The sequence below is a fragment of the Hemiscyllium ocellatum genome, chromosome 35 (assembly GCF_020745735.1).
Source record: "Hemiscyllium ocellatum isolate sHemOce1 chromosome 35, sHemOce1.pat.X.cur, whole genome shotgun sequence".
NCBI lineage: Eukaryota > Metazoa > Chordata > Chondrichthyes > Orectolobiformes > Hemiscylliidae > Hemiscyllium > Hemiscyllium ocellatum.
In genome coordinates, this window is record NC_083435.1 from 35,531,738 (window position 1) to 35,554,248 (window position 22,511).

The 22,511-nt window shown below is 45.4% G+C and overlaps 1 protein-coding gene across 1 annotated transcript; it reads right to left on the reverse strand.

Annotated features, from left to right (window-relative positions):
- Positions 1 to 1,112: 1,112 nt before the first annotated feature.
- On the reverse strand, positions 1,113 to 21,336 carry LOC132832718 (zinc-binding protein A33-like). Its single transcript, XM_060850828.1, has 6 exons — positions 20,754 to 21,336; positions 9,800 to 9,895; positions 9,484 to 9,717; positions 4,923 to 4,945; positions 4,620 to 4,840; positions 1,113 to 2,104 (listed from the first exon to the last, which is right to left on the reverse strand). The coding sequence occupies exons 1-6, from the start codon at positions 21,168 to 21,170 to the stop codon at positions 1,563 to 1,565; spliced, it is 1,533 nt and encodes a 510-aa protein (XP_060706811.1). The 5' UTR covers positions 21,171 to 21,336; the 3' UTR covers positions 1,113 to 1,562.
- Between the last annotated feature and the right edge of the window lie 1,175 nt (positions 21,337 to 22,511).

Below are 22,511 nucleotides of genomic sequence, written 5' to 3' on the forward strand. Positions count from 1 at the left end.
ATGAACAATTCTAAAAAATAATGGAAGAGAACGCATTCGGGTCTCTTAGTCAATCCTTCAGAAATGTGGTAAAGATGCAGACTGACGTCCCGAGAGGCGATTAACTGGAAAACCCTCCTTTCAGAGGCAGAGACTTCCCATGTTCATCTCACTGAGAGCAGATTCAGCGTGAAGTGACTTTTATTCTTTTTTCGTGGCAGGATAGAGGCTTCCCCTTTTCGGGATGTGGGCCGGGTGCTGGCAAATGGGACCAGATTGGGTTGGGATATCTGGTCGGCATGGACAAATTGGACCGAAGGGTCTGATTCTGTGCTGTACATCTCTATGACTGCGACTTTATATGACGGATTGCCAATCTTAATCTGGCTATCAATAAAAAGTGCCAAATGCAGGCACTTTCACCGCAGTGAGCAATGGGGTTGGAGGTGGAGGATTAGAAATATTAGGTTGCTGTTAAAGACCATCCACAATGAAGACGCCATAAATAGGTTATTGCCATTCTTAATTTACTTTCAAATACAGCGCCTGCTACATCGTGTTAAGCTGGCGCTGAAGGAGTAAGGCAAGTGAATGTTTTGGCACATATCAAGCATGATCCTCACACATCGCTAACTTATTAAAGTGACTTTTACATGGGGGTTCGGCACAGCAAAAGTGGCCTGAGCTGGCTCACGGGTTTCTGCTGATTTCAATCCAATTACCAAGAATCCAACAACACAGCCACCCCATAGGCCCAGATGTCAGGCTGGGAGGGGGGAGCTAGTGATGCCCAGCTGCCTTGCCCTCTTCTGGGCCTATGTTCATGCCCAGGTCACTGCAGAGAGGAAGAAGGCAGTGTCTCCCAGCAGCCTTAAGGTATTTGGACAGAGGTGAGCACTGCAGGGGTTGGAGTTCAATGCTCCCCCTCCAAGCCTTTCTTAATTCATTTCCCTCCCTCCTTCCCTCCCCTTTTGTTATTGTTGTACTGCCTCTGATGCGTATCGTTTGATAATAGTTTGTATAATTACGGATGATTTGTTTGATGGGGGATCCAAAACTATAGGAAAGCCACTTAGCATTTATGGTTTAACATGAAGGTTCCTTTTACAAATAAATTTCAACAACAAACTGGGTCTTCATACATATGTCAAAAAATGTATTGTATATTAGGAAAATATTACATCAGAACCGAACACCACCCACAAGTGATGCGCGGCTTACAATTGTTCAAACAGCACAAAACAAAGATTCGGATTCCCAAAATCATTCCCCTTTCTGAAGATGCAGGCTGATTCCTTGGGTTAAATTCCTGACCCTCCTGGCAGGAAAAGCAGAAGAGGCAAAACACTTTCCGCCTGATCCCACCTGACTCCTGGTTTGCCCACCTCACACCCAGCCAGACTACACACAGTTTCAATCAGGTTTTTTAAGGTACCACAAGGTAGAAACACAGACAAACTCATAAGTCACCATCAGACATATGTATGACATACACTGAGGGCTGAGGTCACATTTCACTTTATGTCCTCCCCTCCATCCGCCAATGAGGGAGAATTACTCAGAGCCACCAGTTTAGGAATCTATTATTTGAAATGACACAGTTGAAGAGGAACATCATTTTTACCCTCTTCGAAGAACCCTGGACAGAAATAAGGGAAGAGTTTCTCGGTGAATGTGTCAGTGAAGGTGTAGAGAACGGACATGTCATCAGCATTGTAAAAGGTCACCAGTCCGCCCTCATAGTCCAGGTAAACTCCAATGCTCCTGGGTTTCACAGTTGGAGTCAGGGTGACTAGTGAGCTTTCAGTGGCTTCATATTCATCCCCATTTATTAGCCACACTGCCCAGTACCCACTCCTCGGTCCCAGTGTTATCTTTCCCTTCCTATTTGCAGACTCTTTAGTCACACCCACGTCCCACTCAGCCTTCTCCCCCACCTCCACCTCCCAGTAGTGTTCCCCTGATGTGAATCCCTGTGACCCCAGAACACATGGAGCCCTGTCAAATCTCTCTGGGTTGTCAGGAAGCTGCAATTCCCTGTCACTGTGTCTCACACTGGTCAGATCCTCAGACAGGATGAGATTACGGTGCGCAGTGTTTGGGTCCAGGGTCAGTGAGGCTGGGGCTGCAAAAACAGCAAATACATCACGTTAAGTAATCTTCACCAAAATGGTTAGGAAAATATAGCTTAATGTGTGACCACACTCCAATGTGTACAGTGGTCAGATGTATTACAGACTGGTTACACTTTGTAGTTAGATATATCATACACTTCAATATGTACTGTGGACGCTATATTACAGACTGGGTACAGTGCATAGTTAGATAGATTACCACACTCCAATATGAAGAAAGGCTGGATAAACAGGGATGTTTTTCTCTGGAGTGTAGGAAGTTGAGAGGTGACCATGTAGAAGTTTATAAAATAATGCAGGGTATAGATAGAGTTAATGGTAGTTGTCTTTTCCCTCAATAGGGGGTACATTTTTAAGGGGAGAGGAAAGAGGTTTAAAAAAAAAGACATGAGGGACAATTGTTTTACACAGAAGATGTTTCATGGGTGGAATGAACTTCCTGAAGTGATGGATGTGGGTACAGTTACAACATTTAAAAGACATTTGGAAAAGCACATGAATAGGAAAGGTTTGAAGGGATATGGGGCAGAAGTGGGTAAGTGGGACTACTCAAGTTTGGGATTATGGTCGGCATGGATTGGTTGGACTGAAGAGTCTGTTTCCATACCTCTGTGTACAGCGGACAGACGTATTACAGACTAGGTCCAGAGTATAGACACATTGCTGCTCTCCAATAAGTACAGATGGATTACAGACTGGGTACAGTAGATGGCAGTGTTTATTGTCCAAACTTGACCATTAATGGTGCAGGGACTGTGCATGTGCAGAAACACTGGCTTTCAATGGTGCATCACTGTAAGGTGACGGGACAGTAACTGCCTGGAATAAATATGGATGTCAATAAATGAATGCCAGTGTTCCATGTGAAACACCACTTCCTCTGAACAGTCTGAGAGGGGAGGGCGAGGTGACAGTTATCCTTGATCTGCAGTTTTTCACTCAGCAGTCAGTCTGTCTGATCAACAAGGTGACCACAGGTAAGGCTATAATACACTCACAGAATACTGGATGAAACTCATCTGTGAAGAGAGAAACAGAGTGAATGCTTCAGGTCCAATGTAGCCATACCTGCAGTAGTTCACCAACATTTCCTCAGTTAGTGATGGCCTACTTGTGGTCACCTTCAAGATCAGACAGACTGGATGCTGGGCGGCACCTATGCCAACATTACATTACATGCCAACCCATTTCACCCAGTTACTATCCTATGCTCTTTGACCTCCCATGCCAACACACTGAGCATCAACCATGGCATACCTCCAGACCCAAGCATAGATAATGAAAGTTAAAGTTCTATTGTTCTAATGTAAATGTTTTACGGACTTCATATACTAAGAAACATACTCAGTCATAAAAGCACAATTATTATACGCACATTTCAACAGCAAGATACAGCCTTATGACAGGGAATGTTGCATTCAAGTGTATCACGTGTTGGAATTCACAGTCCCACATCAAAAAAAAATCCAAAAGCAATTGTCGCTGTCTACCTCAAGTGAACCCTACCGTAATAACCTGAATTCGCATAGTTTTCCAGCAGTCACCCAAGACAGGAAATTAGGAGATTGTGAGGACTGCAGATGCTGGGGGTCAGAGTCGAAAAGTGTGGTGCTGGAAAAGCACAGCCTGTCAGGAAGCATCTGAGGAGCAGGAGAGTCCATGGGTGTCAACACTCCTGTTGAAGAGCTAATGCTCAAAATGTCAACTCTCCTGCTCACCAGATGCTGCCTGGCCGGTTGTAGTTTTCCAGCAGCACACTCTTCGACAAGAGAGGAAATTGTCAGGCTTATGTCAACAGAGTGAGATAGAAACTTTCCAGATTTGTTTTCATTAATTTATATATCGGGAGTTTTAAATGCTGTGACCGATCCCTTTGATGCCATGATAGTTTTTGACAATGATGACAGTCCTTTGACAGGTAGGAATTCTCGATGCACTATTTTGTGACAAGCTTGTCTAGATTTAACAATTCAAGATGGCACCTGTCCTCTCCCAATGTTGTAGCTCACTTCTCACGAAGGATGGCTACTCTACCTCAATCTCAGCAGTTTTTACTCCTTCAAAAATTGCCCCAGGAGTCCAACATGACACCTTACTTCTCCAAAAGCACACCCCTGTTATCCCAAAGTAAGGTGTACACTCGCCCTTAACCTGTCTGAAAAGTGACACTGTGGAGAATTTAAGTGTCGAGCAGCCACTGTAAACACATTTGTGGATCTGGAACCGACTCCATTTCTGCCCCCTGCCAACGTGGGAGGTGCCGGGTCCTAGGAAAGGACTCGTGATTTCTGACCACTTCCAATTCTGTTAAACGTCTGGGGGTGAATGCCATACCAAACGCTGTTCTGTTCCCGAACATTGTTGTATCACTTCCCCTCAGGTCCCACCCAAAGTATGGCCCTTGCGTGAGAGATCCCAGGGGATACTGCCAACAGTGACCTCCTCCACTCAGTAACAGAACAGAAACTTTCCCGAGAATGGACACAAAGCTGTGGGGTTTCTTACCCGGAGAGATCATCTGTTTCATTTGCTTCCACACTGTGTAGAGCAACGGGCCCCGGAATCCTGTGTATTTCCTTCTTGAATACAGAGGCGTCTCTTTTTCTTCTTCTGCTGAGCATTCACTTCCTTCTCCTTCATCATCCTCAGAATCCTGGCTTTTATTGTTATCTTCTTCAGCTTCACTGCTCTCTGCATCTTCGCTGTCCTCCTTCTTGGACAGATATCTGTTAAAATGGGATTGAATTAATCACTCGTTGCTGGGTGCAGGCAACAAAACCCAGACGCACATTGAGATTAGATACTCACCTTTCTCCCAATCTCTTTGCTTCCTGCAGGATAAAGAATCAGAATCACGTTAATAGATACATGGTGCTGTTTAGGTTGTACCTTACAAAAATAAATAAGCAGTGATTTTAGTAAAAAAACGAATGGAACCGATTGGAGCTTTCACTGACACAATACAGTGATACCACATCAGTTACCCCTGCCCTCAACACATCTGATAGGATTTGCTCTCCTGTTTAAGACTTTAAAGTTTAAAAGATTGATACTCATACTCATCAGACTGAACCCCCCCAACATGTCATTCACTTCAGGAAATTCAGGGAGCGGGGAATTAAAAAAAAACTAAAGCAAGGCAATCTTTTAGTTTATATGAAGGATTACAGCAACCAGGCCATCTTCACCATGGTCGCCGAACCCCTTTACAATTCATTGTCCATCCTGATTGTCTCCACAGGAGCGAATTACTGCAGATGCTGGAGATCACAGCGGGTCAGGCAGCATCCGTGGAGAGACAGAAAGTTAACGTCTCAAGTCTAGATAATGGTTCATCCCGGAGTGGGTGAAGTGTCATTTTGAGACTCGAAACGTTACCTTTCTGACTGTCCACGGATGCTGCCTGACCTGCTGTGGTTGCCAGCATTTTTTGTTTTCGTAGAACAATGAACATTACAGCAGTACAGGCCCTTCGGCCCTTGACGCTGCGGTGACCTGGGAAACTAACCTGATGCCCATCTAACTATTATTATCCCTATCTACCCTTAAATGTCATTTAAATTGCCCTTAATGTCAGCGAGTCTACTACTGTTGCAGGCAGGCCATTCCACACCCCTACAACTCTCCGAGTGAAGAAACTACTCCTGATATCTGTCCTAAATCTATCACTCCTTAATTTAAAAGCTATGTCCTCTCGTGATAGCTTTCACCATTTGAGGAAAAAGGCTCTCACTGTCCACCCTACCTAACCCTCTGATTACCTTATACAACTCGATTACGTCATAAGAGATGTACAGCATGGAAACAGACCCTTCGGTCCAACTTGTTTATGCCGATCAGATGTCCCATCCTTGTAAATCTTTGCTGAACTCTTAAGTTTCACAACATCGTTCCGATAGGAAGGAGCCCAGTATTGCATGCAACATTCCAAGTGGCCTTACCAATGTCCTGTACAGTTTAAACATGACCTCTCAACTCCTGTACTCGGTACTCTGACCAATAAAGGAAAGCATACCAAACGCCTTCTTCACTATCCTATCTACCTGCGACTCCACTTTCAAGGAGCTATGAACCTGCACTCCAAGGTCTCTTTGTTCAGCAACACTCCTTATGATCTTACTATTAAGTGCATAAGTCCTGCTAAGATTTACTTTCCCAAAATGCAGCACCTTGCATTTATCTGAATTAAACTCCATCTGACACTTCTCAGCCCATTGGCCCATCTGGTCAAGATCCCATTGTAATCTGAGGTAACATTTTTCGTTGTCCACTACACCTCCAATTGTAGAGTCATCTACAAGCTTACTAACTGTACCTCTTATGCTTATATCCAAATCATTTATATAAATGATGTAAGATAGTAGACCCAGCACTGATTCTTGTGACATTCTACTGGTCACAGGCCTCCAATCTGAAAAACAACCCCCCACCACCACCACCCTCTGTCTTCTACTTTTGAGCCAGTTCTGTATCCAAATGGCTAGTTCTTCCTGTATTCCATGAGATCTAACCTTGCTAATCAGTCTCCCATGGGGAACCTAGTCGAACACCTTACTGAAGTCCATATAGATCACATCTCCCGCTCTGCCCTCATCAATGCTCTTTGTTACTTCTTCAAAAAACTCAATCAAGTTTGTGAGACATAATTTCCCACGCACAAAGTCACGTTGACTATCCCTAATCAGTCCTTGCCTTTCCAAATATATGCACATCCTGTCCCTCAGGATTCCCTCCAACAACTTGCCCACCACCGAAGTCAGGCTCACCAGTCTATAGTTCCCTGGCTTGTCCTTACCACCCTTCTTAAACAGTGGCACCACGTTTGCCAACCTCCAGTCTTCGGGCACCTCACCTGTGACTATTGATGATACAAATATCTCAGTAAGAGGCCCAGCAATCACGTCTCTAGCTTCCCGCAGAGTTCTTGGGGTACACCTGATCAGGTCCTGGGGATTTATCCACTTTTATGCGTTTCAAGACATCCAGCACTTCCTCCTCTGTAATCTGGACATTTTGCAAGATGTCACCATCTATTTCCCTACAGTCTATATCTTCCATATCCTTTTCCACAATAAATACTGATGCAAAATACTCGTTTAATATCCCTCCCCTCTCCTGCGGCTCCACATAAAGGCCGCCTTGCTGATCTTTGGCCGGCCCTATTCTCTACCCAGTTACCCTTTTGTCCTTAATGTATTTGTAAAAGCCCTTTGGATTCTCCTTAACTCTATTTGGAAAAGCTATCTCATGTCCCCTTTTTGCCCTCCTGATTTCCCTCTTCATTTTATATATTTTATATTATATTATTCTCAGGACTCACTCGATCTATCCTGTCTATACCTGACATATATTTCCTTCTTTTTCTTAACCAAACCTTCAATTTCTTTAGTCATCCAGCATTCCCTATATCTACCAGCCTTTCCTTTCACCCTGGCAAGAATATACTGTCTAGTCACCTCTCAACCTTCTTCTCTCCAGTGAAAACACACTCATTTCCCTCAGCTTTACCTCGTAAGACCTTCCCTCATACCAGGCAACATCCTAATGGATCTCCTCTGAACCCCTTTCAAAGCTTCCACATCCTTCCTTCCACACAATGACTAGAACTGTATGCAATACTCCAGGTGTGGCCTTACCAGTGTCTTGCACAGCTGAAGCATGACCTCATGGCTCCGAAACTCAATCCCCTTACCAATAAACAGCAACCCACCAAACACCTCCTTAACAACCCTGTTAAGTGAAGCCTCTCTGTGTCTCTAACAGAGGTTAGACCAGTCCAGATCCAGCACCACCCTCGGCCTCCTGTCTGAGCTTGTTCCCACTCTGAACTACCTCACCTCCAACTCCACTCACTTCCACTGCAGTGGAAGGTGTTGCTATGGGTACCTGCCTGGCAAAGGCTGACCTTTTGTGAGATATGTTGAACGTGGATCGTTCAAGCCCTAAATTTCCTCCCTCACTCATTCCAGACTCGATCGGAGCCTTTTACAACTCTCTCCAAAACATTCCTTGTCAATTTCCAGCCTTGTTTCACCTTCCCCGAGTCCAATTCTGACCCTTCCTGAACAATTCAGTCCCCATCTCTGAGGATAAGCTGCTTCATTATAAACCCATCAACTCCCTCAGTTATATCTGCAGCACGTTTTCACATCCTGCTTCCAAGTTTTTCCCAAGTCTGTGGCTTCTGTCCTGACAGTGCAATCTTTGGGAATTTTGCTTCTGAACAGATTGAATCATAGAATCTCTATCGTATGGAAACTGGCCATTCGGCCCTTCAAACCCACATCGACCTTCTGAAGGACATCCCACCCAGGCCCACTTCCCCCCCATCCCTGTAAATCTGCATTTCCCATGAATAATTACGCACCCCTGGACACTATGGGCAATTTAGCATGATCAATCCACCAAACCTGCACATCTTTGGATTGTGAGAAGAAACTGGAGTACTCAGAGGAAAATCCACGCAGACGCCAGGAGGAATGTGCACGCTCCATACAAACAGACAGCCGCCTGAAGCTGGAATCGAACCTAGGTCCCTGGTGCTGTGAGGCTGCAGTGCTAACCACTGAGCCATTGTGCTACCACCAAGTCTTGCTGTTTTCCTCAACTGAGGTCAGCCCCTCATTCTTCACTGTTGTGGATGATAGGACCCTCCATAATGGCTGATCCATTGTGTGTCTCTCTCCACCTTTTCTCTCCCATCTAGCACCGTGATAAATTTTCCCTTCTTGTCACCCCCCCACCTCACCAGCCCACATATTAAATCGTCATCCTTTGTCTTTCCTGCCACCCTCCAGCATAGTGCCCCCAATAATCACACCTTCCCCTTCCCTCCCCCTTTCAGTGCTCCAAAGAGACTCTAAGACACCCTGGTCCACTCCTCAGTCGTCACCAACAACAGCTTTCATCCCAAACACCACCTTTCCGTGCAAATGCAGGAGATGCAACACTTCGCTTCCACATCCTTCCTTTACACCAACCAATGAGTCAAACACTCCCCTCAAGTGAAACAGTGATTGCTTTGTTCCTATTTTACTCTCATATACATCATTTGCGTTTCAGGATGTTGTACTGTGGGAGACCAAACACTCACAGGGTAATGGCTTTGCAGAACACCCCCATTCAGACAACACGTGTGACCCGGAGCTTCCAAACACTTATTCTCCAACTTGTTGCGACACTGACGTTTCTGAACTAGGTCCTGCTACAGTGCTGTAATGGAGCTCAACGCTAGCTTGAGAAGCAGCGTCTCATCTTTCGATATAGCTCTCTGAACTCAACACTGAGTTCACCAATTTCAGACCATCTCATGAATTTCTGTTTGCAATTACACCAGTAGCTTAGGGTCTTTTTAATATAAAATGATCACCTTGAGAAAAGCGATATTGTCTTGCTGTTTGATGTCTATAGAAAGGTTCGATATCCCCTCCTCTAGCGAAGTTAGTTCCTCTTCGATTCTTTTCAGGTTCTTCTCCATTGGTCGCAGATCTTCCTCCTTCTTTTGCCTCAGCTCTTCGATTAAACATTTCTCTTTGTCTTCGAGATATTGATGGATTTTGAAAAACTGTGCAGAGATGTCCTTCTCCAGGGATCCGGTGAGTTGCTACAACAGCGACGGAGATCATTTCAACAGCAGTTAGGTAAAGTATCACGGGATTATAAAGGGAAACTGAAGTCATACTCACATGCAGTTCGGAAATCTCTCTCTGCAGTTGTCGCTTTAATTCACTTTTACGTTCCTTTTCATTCTCCATGGAATCCAAAGATGCTTTCAACTGATCCTAAAAGTAGAATCAGATTTCATTGTGAAGTGTGTTGTTAGATCACAAACTATGAAGACAGAGTTCAGGCATTAACCAGAGATCTTCTGTTTAAGTGGTGTATCAAATAATCTACATGGTGTTGCTGTAATCCTCCCAGATGCTATCAGCATTGCAAATATAGATTTAAAACTGTTTATGTTTCCAGCAACAGCCTGAGTCCCATGACTCATCTTTACAACATCTGCTACCAGACCTGCTGCGTTTCTCCAGCACTTTCAGTTCGTATTTCAGACATCCAGCATTCACAGGATTTCACTTCGACCAAACTGCAAACAGTTTGAAAAAGATTCTAACATACTATCTCCAAATAAAAAGTGCAGCAAACAAATGGGAGGCAGGGTGGCTCAGTGCTTAACCACTACTGCCCCACAGCACCAGGGACCCGGATGTGAATCCAGCCTCAGTCTGTGTGGAGTGTGCACATTCTCCCTGTGTCTGTGAGTGTTTCCTCCCACAATCCAAAGATTTGCAGGTTAGGTGAATTGGCCGTGCTAAATTGCCCATAGTGCTCAGGGATGGGCAGGTTAGGTGCATTTGTCAGGGGCAAATAGAGTATAATAGAGATGGGGAATAGATCTGGGTGGGTTACTCTTCGGAGCGGCAGCGTGGACTTGTTGGGCCGAAGGGCCTGTTTCCACACTAGGGATTCTATGGGGAAAAAAAAAGACATGCAATTGCTACAGTAAACAAAAGCAAACTATCAGGAAGTACTGTGGAAATTGATGTTTTTCAGCTGTGAACAAATCTCCAGACAATCCCTAAATAAATACTGGCTTCACTTCTCACATACATATATAGATTAAATGTCTGATATGCTGTATAGTTTTTGTTTGTACATATTCATGTATATTTTTGCACTTGTAGGAAGTTGGACATATTTGCACAGAGACATACAGCATGGGAACACACCCTTCGGTCCAACCAATCCAACCTGACCTCATTTCCAGAGCTCAGTGGGTGCCGGGACATTGAATAAATGTAAGGAGTAGGTAGATTTTTAATTAATAATTAATTGAAATGTAACTGAAGCATTCGACAAAATCCTTTATGATTGGCTGGTCCAGAAGATCAAATCGCATGGAATTCATGGTGAGTTGGCAATTTTTATACAAAATTAGCAATTAAAGACAGAGGGTAGTCACGAAGGGGTGTTCTGACAGGAGGTCCGTGACCTCAATGGTCAGTGCTGGGGCCTCTGTTGTTTGAAATATATTGTTAAGTGACTTCGATGAAAATATTGGGGACTGAGTAGTAAGTTTGCAGACAACACAAAGTTGATGGAGTTATGAGTGGGGAGGAAGGATATCAAAGGATGTAGCAGGACATAGATCAGCTGGAAAGTTGAGCAGGAAACTGCAAATGGAGTTTTATCGAGACAGGTGTGAGGTAATACTTCTTGGGAGGTCAAACACAGGAGAAAAGTATATAGTAAATGGCCGCAGCCTTAGGAGCGTTGATATGCAGAGGTATCTTGGTGTCCAAGTCCCTGAAAGTGTCCACACAAGTGGATAAGGTGATAAAGAAGGAATGTGAGGCATGCTTGCCTTCATTGGTCGGAGCAGAGCAAAAGGAAAGTTGGTGAGTCATGTTGCAGATATCTAAGGTGAGGCCACATTTGGAGCACTGTGCGCAGTTCTACTCACCACACTGTAGGAAGGATATGGTGTGGGTGCAGAAGAGGCTGACCAGGATGTTGGAGCAAATCACTGCAGATGCTGGAACCTGTAGGTCATAGATCTACATAAGGTTATGAGAGGCATGAATAGGATGGATACATTCAATTACTTACAGTGTGGAAACAGGCCCTTCAGCCCAACAAGTCCACACCGACCCTCCGAAGAGTAACCCACCCAGACCCATTCCCCTACATTTATCCCTTCACCTAACACTACGGGCAATTTTAGCATGGCCAATGCACCTAACCTGCACATTTTTGGACTGTGGGAGGAAACCAGAGCACTCAGAGGAAACCCACGCAGACACAGGGAGAATGTGCAAACTCCACACAGACAGTCGCCCGAGACAGGAATTGTACCTGGGTCTCTAGCGCTGTGAGACAGCAGTGCTAACCACTGTGCCACCGTGCCGCCCATAGTTGGTGTCTGTTTCCCAGAGTGTAAGTGTCAAATAGTTGGGGACATGGGGGAAACTTTCAAGGAAATGTGCAATGCTAGTTTTTTTTACTCAGAGGGTACTGGTGCCTGGAATGCACTGCCAGGGAAGGTGGGTGGAGCAGATAAAATAGCAACCTTTAACAGGCATTTAAAGAGACATGTGAACAGACAAAGAATAGAGGGGTACAGACCACATGCAGATAGACAGGATTCATAGTCAGCTCAGAACAGTGACCTGAAGGGTCTGTTGTGTGTGGAGTGTTCTATGTTCTAGGGCAAAATAAAGTTGAAAACAAGATGAGATCAGCCACAATTGTATTAAAGAGTAGGGCAGGCTCGAAAGCTGAATTGCCTACTCCTCCACCTAGTTCTTACGTTCTGCACCCGGTCAAAACTATATCTTAACGGAAGTTATTACTTTAAAGCCTATGCTTTTTACATGAGGCTGAGTTTGCATCTGTTGTTTGTTTGGCCAGAGACCCGACACCCTTTGCTGTGTACGGATTGTGTTGTCCCACTAAGACATCGAACCCAGTTTCCCAGCATGCATCAAAAGCAGTCAAGCTGGTAAATTAACGGAGTACTTTTCCAATCGATTCAAGTGGTTTGTGCTCAGAGTGTCTCTCAATGTTTTGAGGAACAGCTGTGGGGGGTAAACTTCAGAAACTTTCAGGAGAGGTCTTTATTTTTTTAAAATCGAACAAATGTCTGTAAAAAGGAGAGGGCGATCCACTGACAGACCTCCTGTCGTTCCTGAGGCCAAAGGCTGAATGTTTCTGCAGAATACTGCATGGGTTATAACTAAACTGATACCGTAACATTATTTAAAGATAAAGAATCTAATGAAACTAATTCACATATAGTTGCGTAGTGTAAAAATTGTCACAGGAGTCACTATAATCATTATTACAATTATCTTAGATCCCTACAGGGTGGAAGCAGGCCATTCAGCCCACTGAGTCCACACTGGCCCTCTTAAGAGCATCCCACCCAGATGTCTACCTTATCCTTGAACTGATTTGGAGATGCCAGTGTTGGACTGGGATCTACATAGTTAAAAGTCACACAACACCAGGTTATAGTCCGACAGGTTTAATTGGAAGCACACTAGCTTTCGGAGCGTCGCTCCTTCATCAGGAAGATGTGGAGGACACAATTGTAAGAGACAGAATTTGTAGCAAAAGTTTACAGTGTGATGTAACTGAAATTATACATTGAAGATACCCTAATTGTTTAAGTCCGTCATCTGTTAGAATGACCATGATAGTTTCACAAACTTTATTTTAAAAAAAGTTACATTCTCAGGTTAACTTTAACAATTGGTGTCAGCCCAAATAATGTATTGGGTATTAGCACCCCTGTGTGCTGCTGTCTGTGCCATAATGTTTACACTGATTCTAATCTAAAAATGAATTAACAGAATCTTACATGGATTCATGCAGTTTTTGGGCAAAGTACAATGTAACCCTGCAAGTACAAATTCACCCCACAAATGTGTATGTGTGTGTGTGTGTGTGTGTGTGTGTGTGTGTGTGTGTGTGTGTGTGTGTGTGTATATGAGTGTGTGAGGTTAAAGGGGTTAAGTCTGTGGTGAGAGGATGCATGTGTTAGTGTGGGAGTGTGTGTGTCTGAAGGAGTGTGTGTGTGTGTCTGGGGTGGGATTTTGAGAGTGTCTATGTATAATTTCAGTTACATCGCACTGAAAACTTTTGCTATATTTTCTGTGTCTTACAATTGTGCCCTCCATAACCACCTGATGAAGGAGCGGCACTCCTAAAGCTAGCGTTTCCAAATAAACCTGTTGGTCTATAGCCTGGTGTTATAATCCGTGTAACCCTGCCTTTCCCATGGCCTATCCACCTAACCTGCACATCCTGGGACACTATGGGCAATATAGCATGGCCAATTCACAACCTGCACATCTTTGGACTGTGGGAGGAAACCAGAGCACCCAGGGTAAATCCACGCAGACCCAGGGAGAATGTGCAAACCCCACATAGAGCGTTGCCTGAGGCTGGAATTGTGAGACAGCAGTGCTAACCACTGAGCCACCGTGCCACCCCTAATAGCAATTAGAATGATACTATATATTTATTTCACGTAAACGAGGTAATAGTGTAATAAAATAAAACCAAAAGTACTGCTGATGCTGTAAATCAGAAACGAAAACAGAAACTGCTGGAAAAGCTCAGCAGGTCTGGCAGCATCTGTGGAGAGAAATCAGAGTTAACGTTTTGGTAATAAAGTTGTTCTCTATGCTTATTGATGAATATTTAGCTCAGTTGGTTGGACAGCTGGTTCACCAATCAGAGTGACACCAATAACATGGGTACAATTCTTGTACTGGTTGAGGTCACCTTGAAGATCGAGCCTTCTCAACCTCACCCCTTGCCTGAGGCATGATAACCTTCAGGATAAACCTCTCTAATCAGGTCATCATTCTCGAATGAGAGAATCATGCTTCACCATTGTTGTCGTCAAGCAGTGCCCTATTGTAATGAAACTGACTCCAACACAACTAAATAGTATAATCCTGGAGCCAGCAATCTGCACCTTGACAAAACCAAGGGAAGTTTGAACAGAAACACAGTGATCCTCAGATGAACACTGCACTGGTCAGTGTATTGAGTAGAGGAGTTAAGAGGTCATGTTATGGTTGTACAGGACATTGGACATTGAATACAGCATTCCACTTTTGCGCTCTGTACCCTGGGATGAACACGGAGACGAACATCAACTGTGCCTGGAGAACCATTAACTCTCTGGTTTGCCTGAAATTTGTTAGTCTTGCATAGGAAGGAATTGACCTCGAACAAGTGTTGCAGACTGGCACATTCCAAGGTCCAGGGCTATGTGCTGAGTGACACACTTAAACATGGAGCAGCTGGTGCCAAGGTGCAGAGGGGAAAATCCACTAGATAAGGTTGATGGACTATAACCTGGTGTTGCATGGTCTTACAGGTTTATTCACCAATCCCAAAGTAAACAATACAATTGTTATATTGGGATTGAGGCACCTTGCAGTGAAAATACAGTACAAACAATATAACTGTTCACTAAATATCTCAAGAAACTACAATATTTACATTCCCAAACTCTAACTTAGACCCTTGGCATATCAATGATGTGGAGGTGCTAGTGTTGGACTAGGGTGGACAAAGTTAAAAAACACACAACTCCAGGTTATAGTCATAGAGATGTACAGCATGGAAACAGACCCTTCGATCTATCTCGGCCATGCCAACCAGATATCCTAAACTAACCTAGCTCCTTTTGCTAGCACTTGGCCCATATCCCTTCAAACTGTAATTGTACCACCATTTCCTCTGGCTGCTCATTCCATACATGCGTCACCCTCTGCATTAAAATAATGCCCCTTAGGTCGGTCTCTTAAATATTTCCCCTCTTACCCTAAGCCTATGCTGTCTAGTTCTGGGACTCCCCTACCCCAGGGAAAGGACTTTATCTATTTATCCTATCCATGCCCGTTATCATTTTATAAACCTTTATAAGGTCACCACGCAGCCTCCGATGCTCCAGGGAAAATTGCGTTAGCCTATTCAGCCTCTCCCTATAGCTCCAATCCTCCAGTTCTGGTCTCCTCCTGTCAGAAGGATGTTGTGAAACTTGAAAGGGTTCAGGAAAGATTAACAAAGATGTTCCCTGGGTTGGAGGATTTGAGCTACATGGAGCAGCAGAATAGGGTGGGGCTTTTTTTTCTGAAGTATCAGATGCTGAGGGGTTTAACCTTTATAGATGTTTATAAAATCATGAGTGGCATGGATAGGGTAAATAGACAAAGTCCTTTCCCTGGGTGGGGGAGGTTTAGGGTGAGTGCGTGTATAGAATGAGCTGCCAGAGGAAGTAGGAAGTGGTGGAGACTGGTACAATGACAACATTTAAAAGGCACCTGGATGGGTACATGAATAGGAAGAGTTGAGAGAGATATGGGCCAAATGCTGGCAAATGGGACGAGTTTATGTTCGGATATCTGATCAGCATGGACGAGTTGGGCCGAAGGGTCTGTTTCTGTGTTTTACATCTCTATGACTATAACTTGGTGTTGTGATTTTTTTAAACCTTGTCCACCCCAGTACAACACCAGCACATTATATACTGATATACTGAGGGTCTAAGTTAGAGTTTGGGAATGTAAATACTGTAGTTTCTTGAGACATTCAGAGAACAGTTGTATCGTATTTTGCACTGTGAGGTGCCTCAATCCCAGTATAACAATTATAGTGTTTACATTAGGGTTGAGGTATCTGGCAGTGCAAAGGTTAGAACATAGTACAATACAGCACAGAACAGGCCTTTCGGCCCACGATGTCGTGCTGAACATTTGTCCTAGCTTAAGCAGCTATCCATGTACCTATCCAATTGCCGCTTAAAGGTCACCAATGATTCTGACTCTGCCACTCCCACAGGCAGCGCATTCCATGCCCCCACCACTCTCTGGGTAAAGCACCTACCCCTGACATCCCCCCTATACCTTTCACACTTCACCTTAAATTTATATCCCCTTCTAACACTCTGTTGTACCCAGGGAATAAGTCTCTGACTGTCTACTCTATCTATTCCCCTGATCATCTTATAAACCTCTATCAAGTCACCCCTCATCCTTCGCCGTTCCAATGAGAAAAGGCCTAGCACTCTCAACCTATCCTCGTACGACCTATTCTCCATTCCAGGCAACATCCTGGTAAATCTCCTCTGCACCCTCTCCAAAGCTTCCACATCTTTCTTAAAATGGAGCACACAGTACTCCAAATGTGGCTTACCAAGGCCCTAGATAGCTGCAACATCACCTCACGACTCTTGAATTCAATCCCTCTGCTAATGAACGCTAATACACCATAGGCCTTCTTACAAGCTCTATCCACCTGAGTGGCAACTTTCAAAGATCTATGAACATCGACCCCAAGATCCCTCAGCTCCTCCACCTTACTAAGAACCCTATCGTTAACCGTGTATTCCGCATTCTTATTTGTCCTTCCAAAATGGACAGCCTCACACTTGACAGGGTTGAACTCCATCTGCCACTCCTCAGCCCAGCTCTGCATCATATCTAAGTCCCTTTGCAGCTGACAACAGCCCTCCTCACTATCCACAACTCCACCAATCTTCGTATAGTCTGCAAATTTACAGACCCTTCGACTCCCTCTTCCAAGTCATTAATAAAAATTACAAACAGCAGAGGACCCAGAACTGATCCCTGCGGAACTCCACTTGTAACTGGGCTCCAGGCTGAATATTTACCATCTACCACCACTTTCTGACTTCGAACGGTTAACCAGTTCTCTATCCAACTGGCAAACTTCCCACTATTCCATGCCTCCTGACTTTCCGCATAAGCCTACCTTGGGAAACCTTATCAAATGCCTTACTAAAATCCATGTACACTACATCCACTGCTCTACCCTCATCCACATGCTTGGTCACCTCCTCAAAGAATTCAATAAGATTGTAAGGCAAGTCCTAGCCCTCACAAATCCGTGCTGGCTGTCCCTAATCAAGCAGTGACTTTCCAGATACTCATAAATCCTATCCCTCAGTACCCTTTCCATTACTTTGCCTATCACAGAAGTAAGACTAACTGGCCTGTATTTCCCAGGGTTATCCCTATTCCCTTTTTTGAACAGGGGCACATTCGCCACTCTCCAGTCCCATGGTACCACCCCCGTTGACAGTGAAGACAAAAAGATCATTCCCAACGGTTCTGCAATTTCCTCTCTTGCTTCCCATATAATCCTAGGATATATGCCGTCAGACCCGGGACACTTGTTTATCCTCAGGTTTTTCAAAATGCCCAACACATCTTCCTTCCTAACAAGTATCTCCTCTAGCTTACCAGCCTGTTTCATACTCTCCTCTTCAACAATACGATCCCTCTCATTTGTAAATACTGAAGAAAAGTACTCATTCAAGATCTCTCCTATCTCTTCTGACTCAATACACAATCTCCCACTACTGTCCTTGATCAACCAAGGTTCCCTCACACGACCATTTCTTTCCTGCCTGTCAGGTACATACATATCAAGGACACGTCGTATCTGTTCCTTGAAAAAGTTCCACATTTCAATGACATCCTTCCCTGACAGCCTATGCTCCCAATATACGCTCTCCATCACTGGTCATTGCTGTTATACATGGCATACGCCTATTCCCAGAACCTGTGCCACTGCAGTCATCCGGGCCATCTTCCAGTTTATATGGAGATCAAAGATGGACTGGGTCCGAAGGGACTCGCTGTACAAAGATCTGGGCAACGGGGGAAAAATACACCCAATGCCACCCTCACCCTGATGGCCACCTTTGTGTGTGGCTGCATCAAGCTGTGCGTGGATCCCCGGTACGCAAACACCAAGTGTCACTACGTACTGAGGTTCTACCTGTCCCCGGTGTTGCGAAGGATGGGCCTGGCCTCGCTGCCGCGGAACGCTCCGAGTAGTTGGACCATTCCGTACCACCTGTCCTTCGTGGAGAAGTTTATGAAGAAAAACACCTTTGACCACAAGTCCATCAGGAAGTGGTCAGCACGTAGCGTCCTTGAGACCCTTCGGGAAAAGGAGGGGGCGGATCCTGTTGAGTGGTTCCCTGAGCAGACTGTCAAAGCCATTTGGCAGAATGCCTCATCACCAGAACTTTCCAACAAGCACCAAGACATGGCTTAGCTGGTGGTGAGAAGGGCTCTGCCTGTGAGATCCTTTATGCACGCCTGGACTCTCAGCCGCACCGCACGCTGCCCTCGAAGCGGCTGCGGGGGGGACGAGACTGTCACACACCTCCTTCTGGAATGTGCCTATGCAGAAGAAGTGTGGAGAGGAATGCAGTGGTATTTGTCGAGGTTCATCCCGAGCAGCGCCGTGACGCGGGACTCCGTGCTCTACGGCCTGTTCCCCAGGACGCACACCGAGACGAACACCAGCTGTGCCTGCAGGATCATCAACTCGGTGAAGGACGCTCTCTGGGTGGTCCGAAACCTGTTGATCTTCCAGCTGAAGGAGTTGACCCCAACTGAGTGTTGCAGACTGACACATTCCAAGGTCCACGACTATGTATTGAGGGACACACTGAAGCTTGGGGCAGCTGCCGCCAAGGCGCGGTGGGGAAAGACCACCGTGTAACATCTGCCTGCCTAAAGAAGAACAGGGGGCCCACCCAGTCATTTGGGCTCTGTTAAAAATGTAATCATCCAGACCTGTAAATAGGAACGATTACTCTGTTTCGGTATGCAAACAAATGGAATGTTTATATATGTACGGCATGTCCAGTTGTAGAGATCAAAGTATTTATGAATAAAGTATATTTTTGAAGTAAAAAAAAATCTACATACTGAGTTAGAAAAGCTTCTTGGACACACTGCACACACACCACCCCACCCAATCTACTTGATCTAAAGAGCTTCCAATCAATATTTGGGAAGTTGAAATCGCCCATGACTACTACCCTGTGGCTTCTGCACCTTTCCAAAATCTGTTTCCCAATCTGTTCCTCCACATCTCTGCTGCTATTGGGGGGCCTATAGTAAACACCCAACAAGGTGACTGCACCTTTCCTATTTCTGACTTCAGCCCATACTACCTCCAAAGGCAGATCCCCCTCAAACTGCCTTTCTGCAGCCATTATACCATTTCTAATTAGCAACACCACACCCCCTCCTTTTTTACCACCCTCCCTAATCTTACTGAAACATCTGTAATCAGGAGCCTCCAACAACCATTCCTGTCCCTCATCTATCCGCGTTTCTGTGATGGCCACAACATCGTAGTCCCAGGTACCGATCCACGCCTTAAGTTCACCCACCTTATTTCTGATACTCCTTGCGTTGAAGTATACACACTTGAGGCCATCTCTGTGTCCGCAAGTATTCCCTGTCAGTGCTACCTTCTCCACAGCCTCCCTACATTCTTGGACATCCTGAAAAACAGCTGACCTACTTGCTGGACTGCAAGTCCGGATCCCATCCCCCTGCCAAATTAGTTTAAACCCCCCCCCCCCCGAAGAGTGCTAGCAAACCTACCTCCCAGGATATTGGTGCCCTTCTGGTTCAGGTGCAACCCGTCCTGTTTGTACAGGTCCCACCTTCCCCAGAATGCAGTCCAATTGTCCAAATACCCTGAAGCCCTCCCTCCTACACCATCCTTGCAGCCACTCTCTCCCTATTCCTTGCCTCACTGTCAGGTGGCACCAGCAACAACCCAGAGATGACGTCTCTGTCTGTCCTAGCTTTTAGCTTCCAGTCTAACTCCCTGAGCTCCTGAATGACCTCCCCACACCCCTCTTCCTACCTATGTCGTTGGTGCCAATGTGCAGCACGACTTCTGGCTGCACACCCTCCCCCTTAAGAATTCTGAAGGTATGGTCTGAGACCCTGGCACTTGGGAGGCAACAGACCAGCCGAGAGTCTCGCCCATGTCCACAGAACCGCCTGTCTGTACTTCTCCACTCAAACTTCTTACCTTTCCAGTTGACGATTTCCGGGTTCCCGCTGGGGAAAAAAGAACAGACTTGCGAAAAGAAACACGTGAATTTACACTGGTCTCCAGTTACCTTCCGGCTCCCCCCTCTCTGTGTGTGCCCGCTGTTGCACTTAGCAAATGAGGAACGCCATATATTTTGAACTGCTTCCTGTTTTGCAATGTACTCACCCAGAAGTCATAACTAACGCATATTTTTGCAGCAACAAAAGGCCCTCTTACCTTGTACTTTCTCACTGCATCAGTGACAGGCAGGAAGCTGTGGCCTGAGTGTGCGGGGGAATCTCGACAAATGACACAGATCAGAGCGTGGTCGTCCTCACAGAACAGCTTCAGCTTCTCATCGTGTTCCAGACAGCGGGGACCCCCTTCCTGCTGCAGAGCCGGGTTCAGCTCCAGCTGCCGGGCTTTCTCACAGAGATTGGCCAACACCCTGTTGCTGGTGTAGCCTCTGCTGGGGGCCACAGCGCGACACTCCGGGCAGCACGCCGCTTTGCGCTGCTTCCCCCAGCACCTCTGGATGCAGGACTTGCAGAAATTGTGCTCGCAGCTCAGCCGCACCGGCTCCACAAACAGGGACAGGCAGATGGAGCAGGTCAGGTCCTCCATCAGGCTGAAGACCGGTTTGCTGAGGGCCATCTCTTGAGGTTGCACCTTCAGAGTCGATCCCCTCACTCTCTACACAGTCATCAAGGTGGGTGTACACAATATCCCCGTGGACTCTCACAATCCCTTCCCCTTCAGTCGACACAGGAAGGGAGCTGATAGCATGAAGCACTGATGGCTGGGTATTTCCTCTTTTGTGGGAGTTAACGACCAGAGCCCTGAGGAACACCTCCCTCTATAGACCGAGCTGAGTAATATTTCCACACTTGGAGACACAAACAAACTTCCTCAGCGACAGGAATTGCATTTCACAGAAAAAGATGCAGACCGGTCAGAAAATAACCCCCCCGTTTGGACAGGGATGAGAATTTCCCTCTCACACTCAGAAACATAGCACAAAGATTAGATTTAAAGGTTAGGGATGAGGTTACATGTCACGTCCGTGTCCAGTTTAGAATTTCTCTCTCACACACAAGGTCCAGAATTGTATGCCGCTCGAGCAGTCTGAATTATTGCTTTTTATTCAACTCCGACAGAGATCGGATGTTCATAAGGAAGGGAGTCAAGAAAAGTGAGATGCAGAGATCACAGGCAGAGCGACAAAAACCTACTGACTTCAGGGGTAGAATTGTCAGCTGCTGCAAATGTGTTGCTGGTCAAAGCACAGCAGGCCAGGCAGCATCTCAGGAATAGAGAATTCGACGTTTCGAGCATAAGCCCTTCATCAGGAATTGTAAGGCCGAATAGAACATAGCTGGCCACTAATTACATCCAATGCTCCCCTCTCATCCACTGGTACACAGAAACCATCTTTCTTTAAAAAAAAGTACACCAGCACAATACTGAGCTGTGGCGAAAATTCATGGAGATAGCAAAATGAATCTGGGGGGAATTTATTGAAATACAAATATGAGATTAACAGCAGCACTAACTAAATCCCACAGGGGCTGTCACTGTGTGAATATCAGAAATACAGCGCTGATATCACAGGTATGGACACTGTGTGAATATCAGAAATACAGCGCTAATATCACAGGGACAGACACTGTGTGAATATCAGAAATACAGCGCTGATATCACAGGGACAGTCACTGTGTGAATATTGGAAATACAGCACTGATATCACAGGGACAGACACTGTGTGAATATCAGAAATACAGCACTGATATCACAGGGACAGTCACTGTGTGAATATTGGAAATACAGCGCTGATATCACAGGGACAGACACTGTGTGAATATCAGAAATTCAGCACTGATATCACAGGGACAGTCACTGTGTGAATATTGGAAATACAGCGCTGATATCAGAGGGACAGTCACTGTGTGAATATTGGAAATTCAGTGCTTATATCACAGGGACAGACACTGTATG

Coding starts and splice junctions, on each gene's coding strand:
- LOC132832718 (XM_060850828.1), bottom strand. CDS start 21,170: ATGGCCCTCAGCAAACCGGTCTTCAGCCTGATGGAGGACCTGACCTGC. Junction 9,896..20,753: donor ATGCAGTGAGAAAGTACAAG/GTAAGAGGGCCT, acceptor TTCTACTTTTAG/GATCAGTTGAAAGCATCTTT. Junction 4,841..4,922: donor GCAAAGAGATTGGGAGAAAG/GTGAGTATCTAA, acceptor CCATTTTAACAG/ATATCTGTCCAAGAAGGAGG.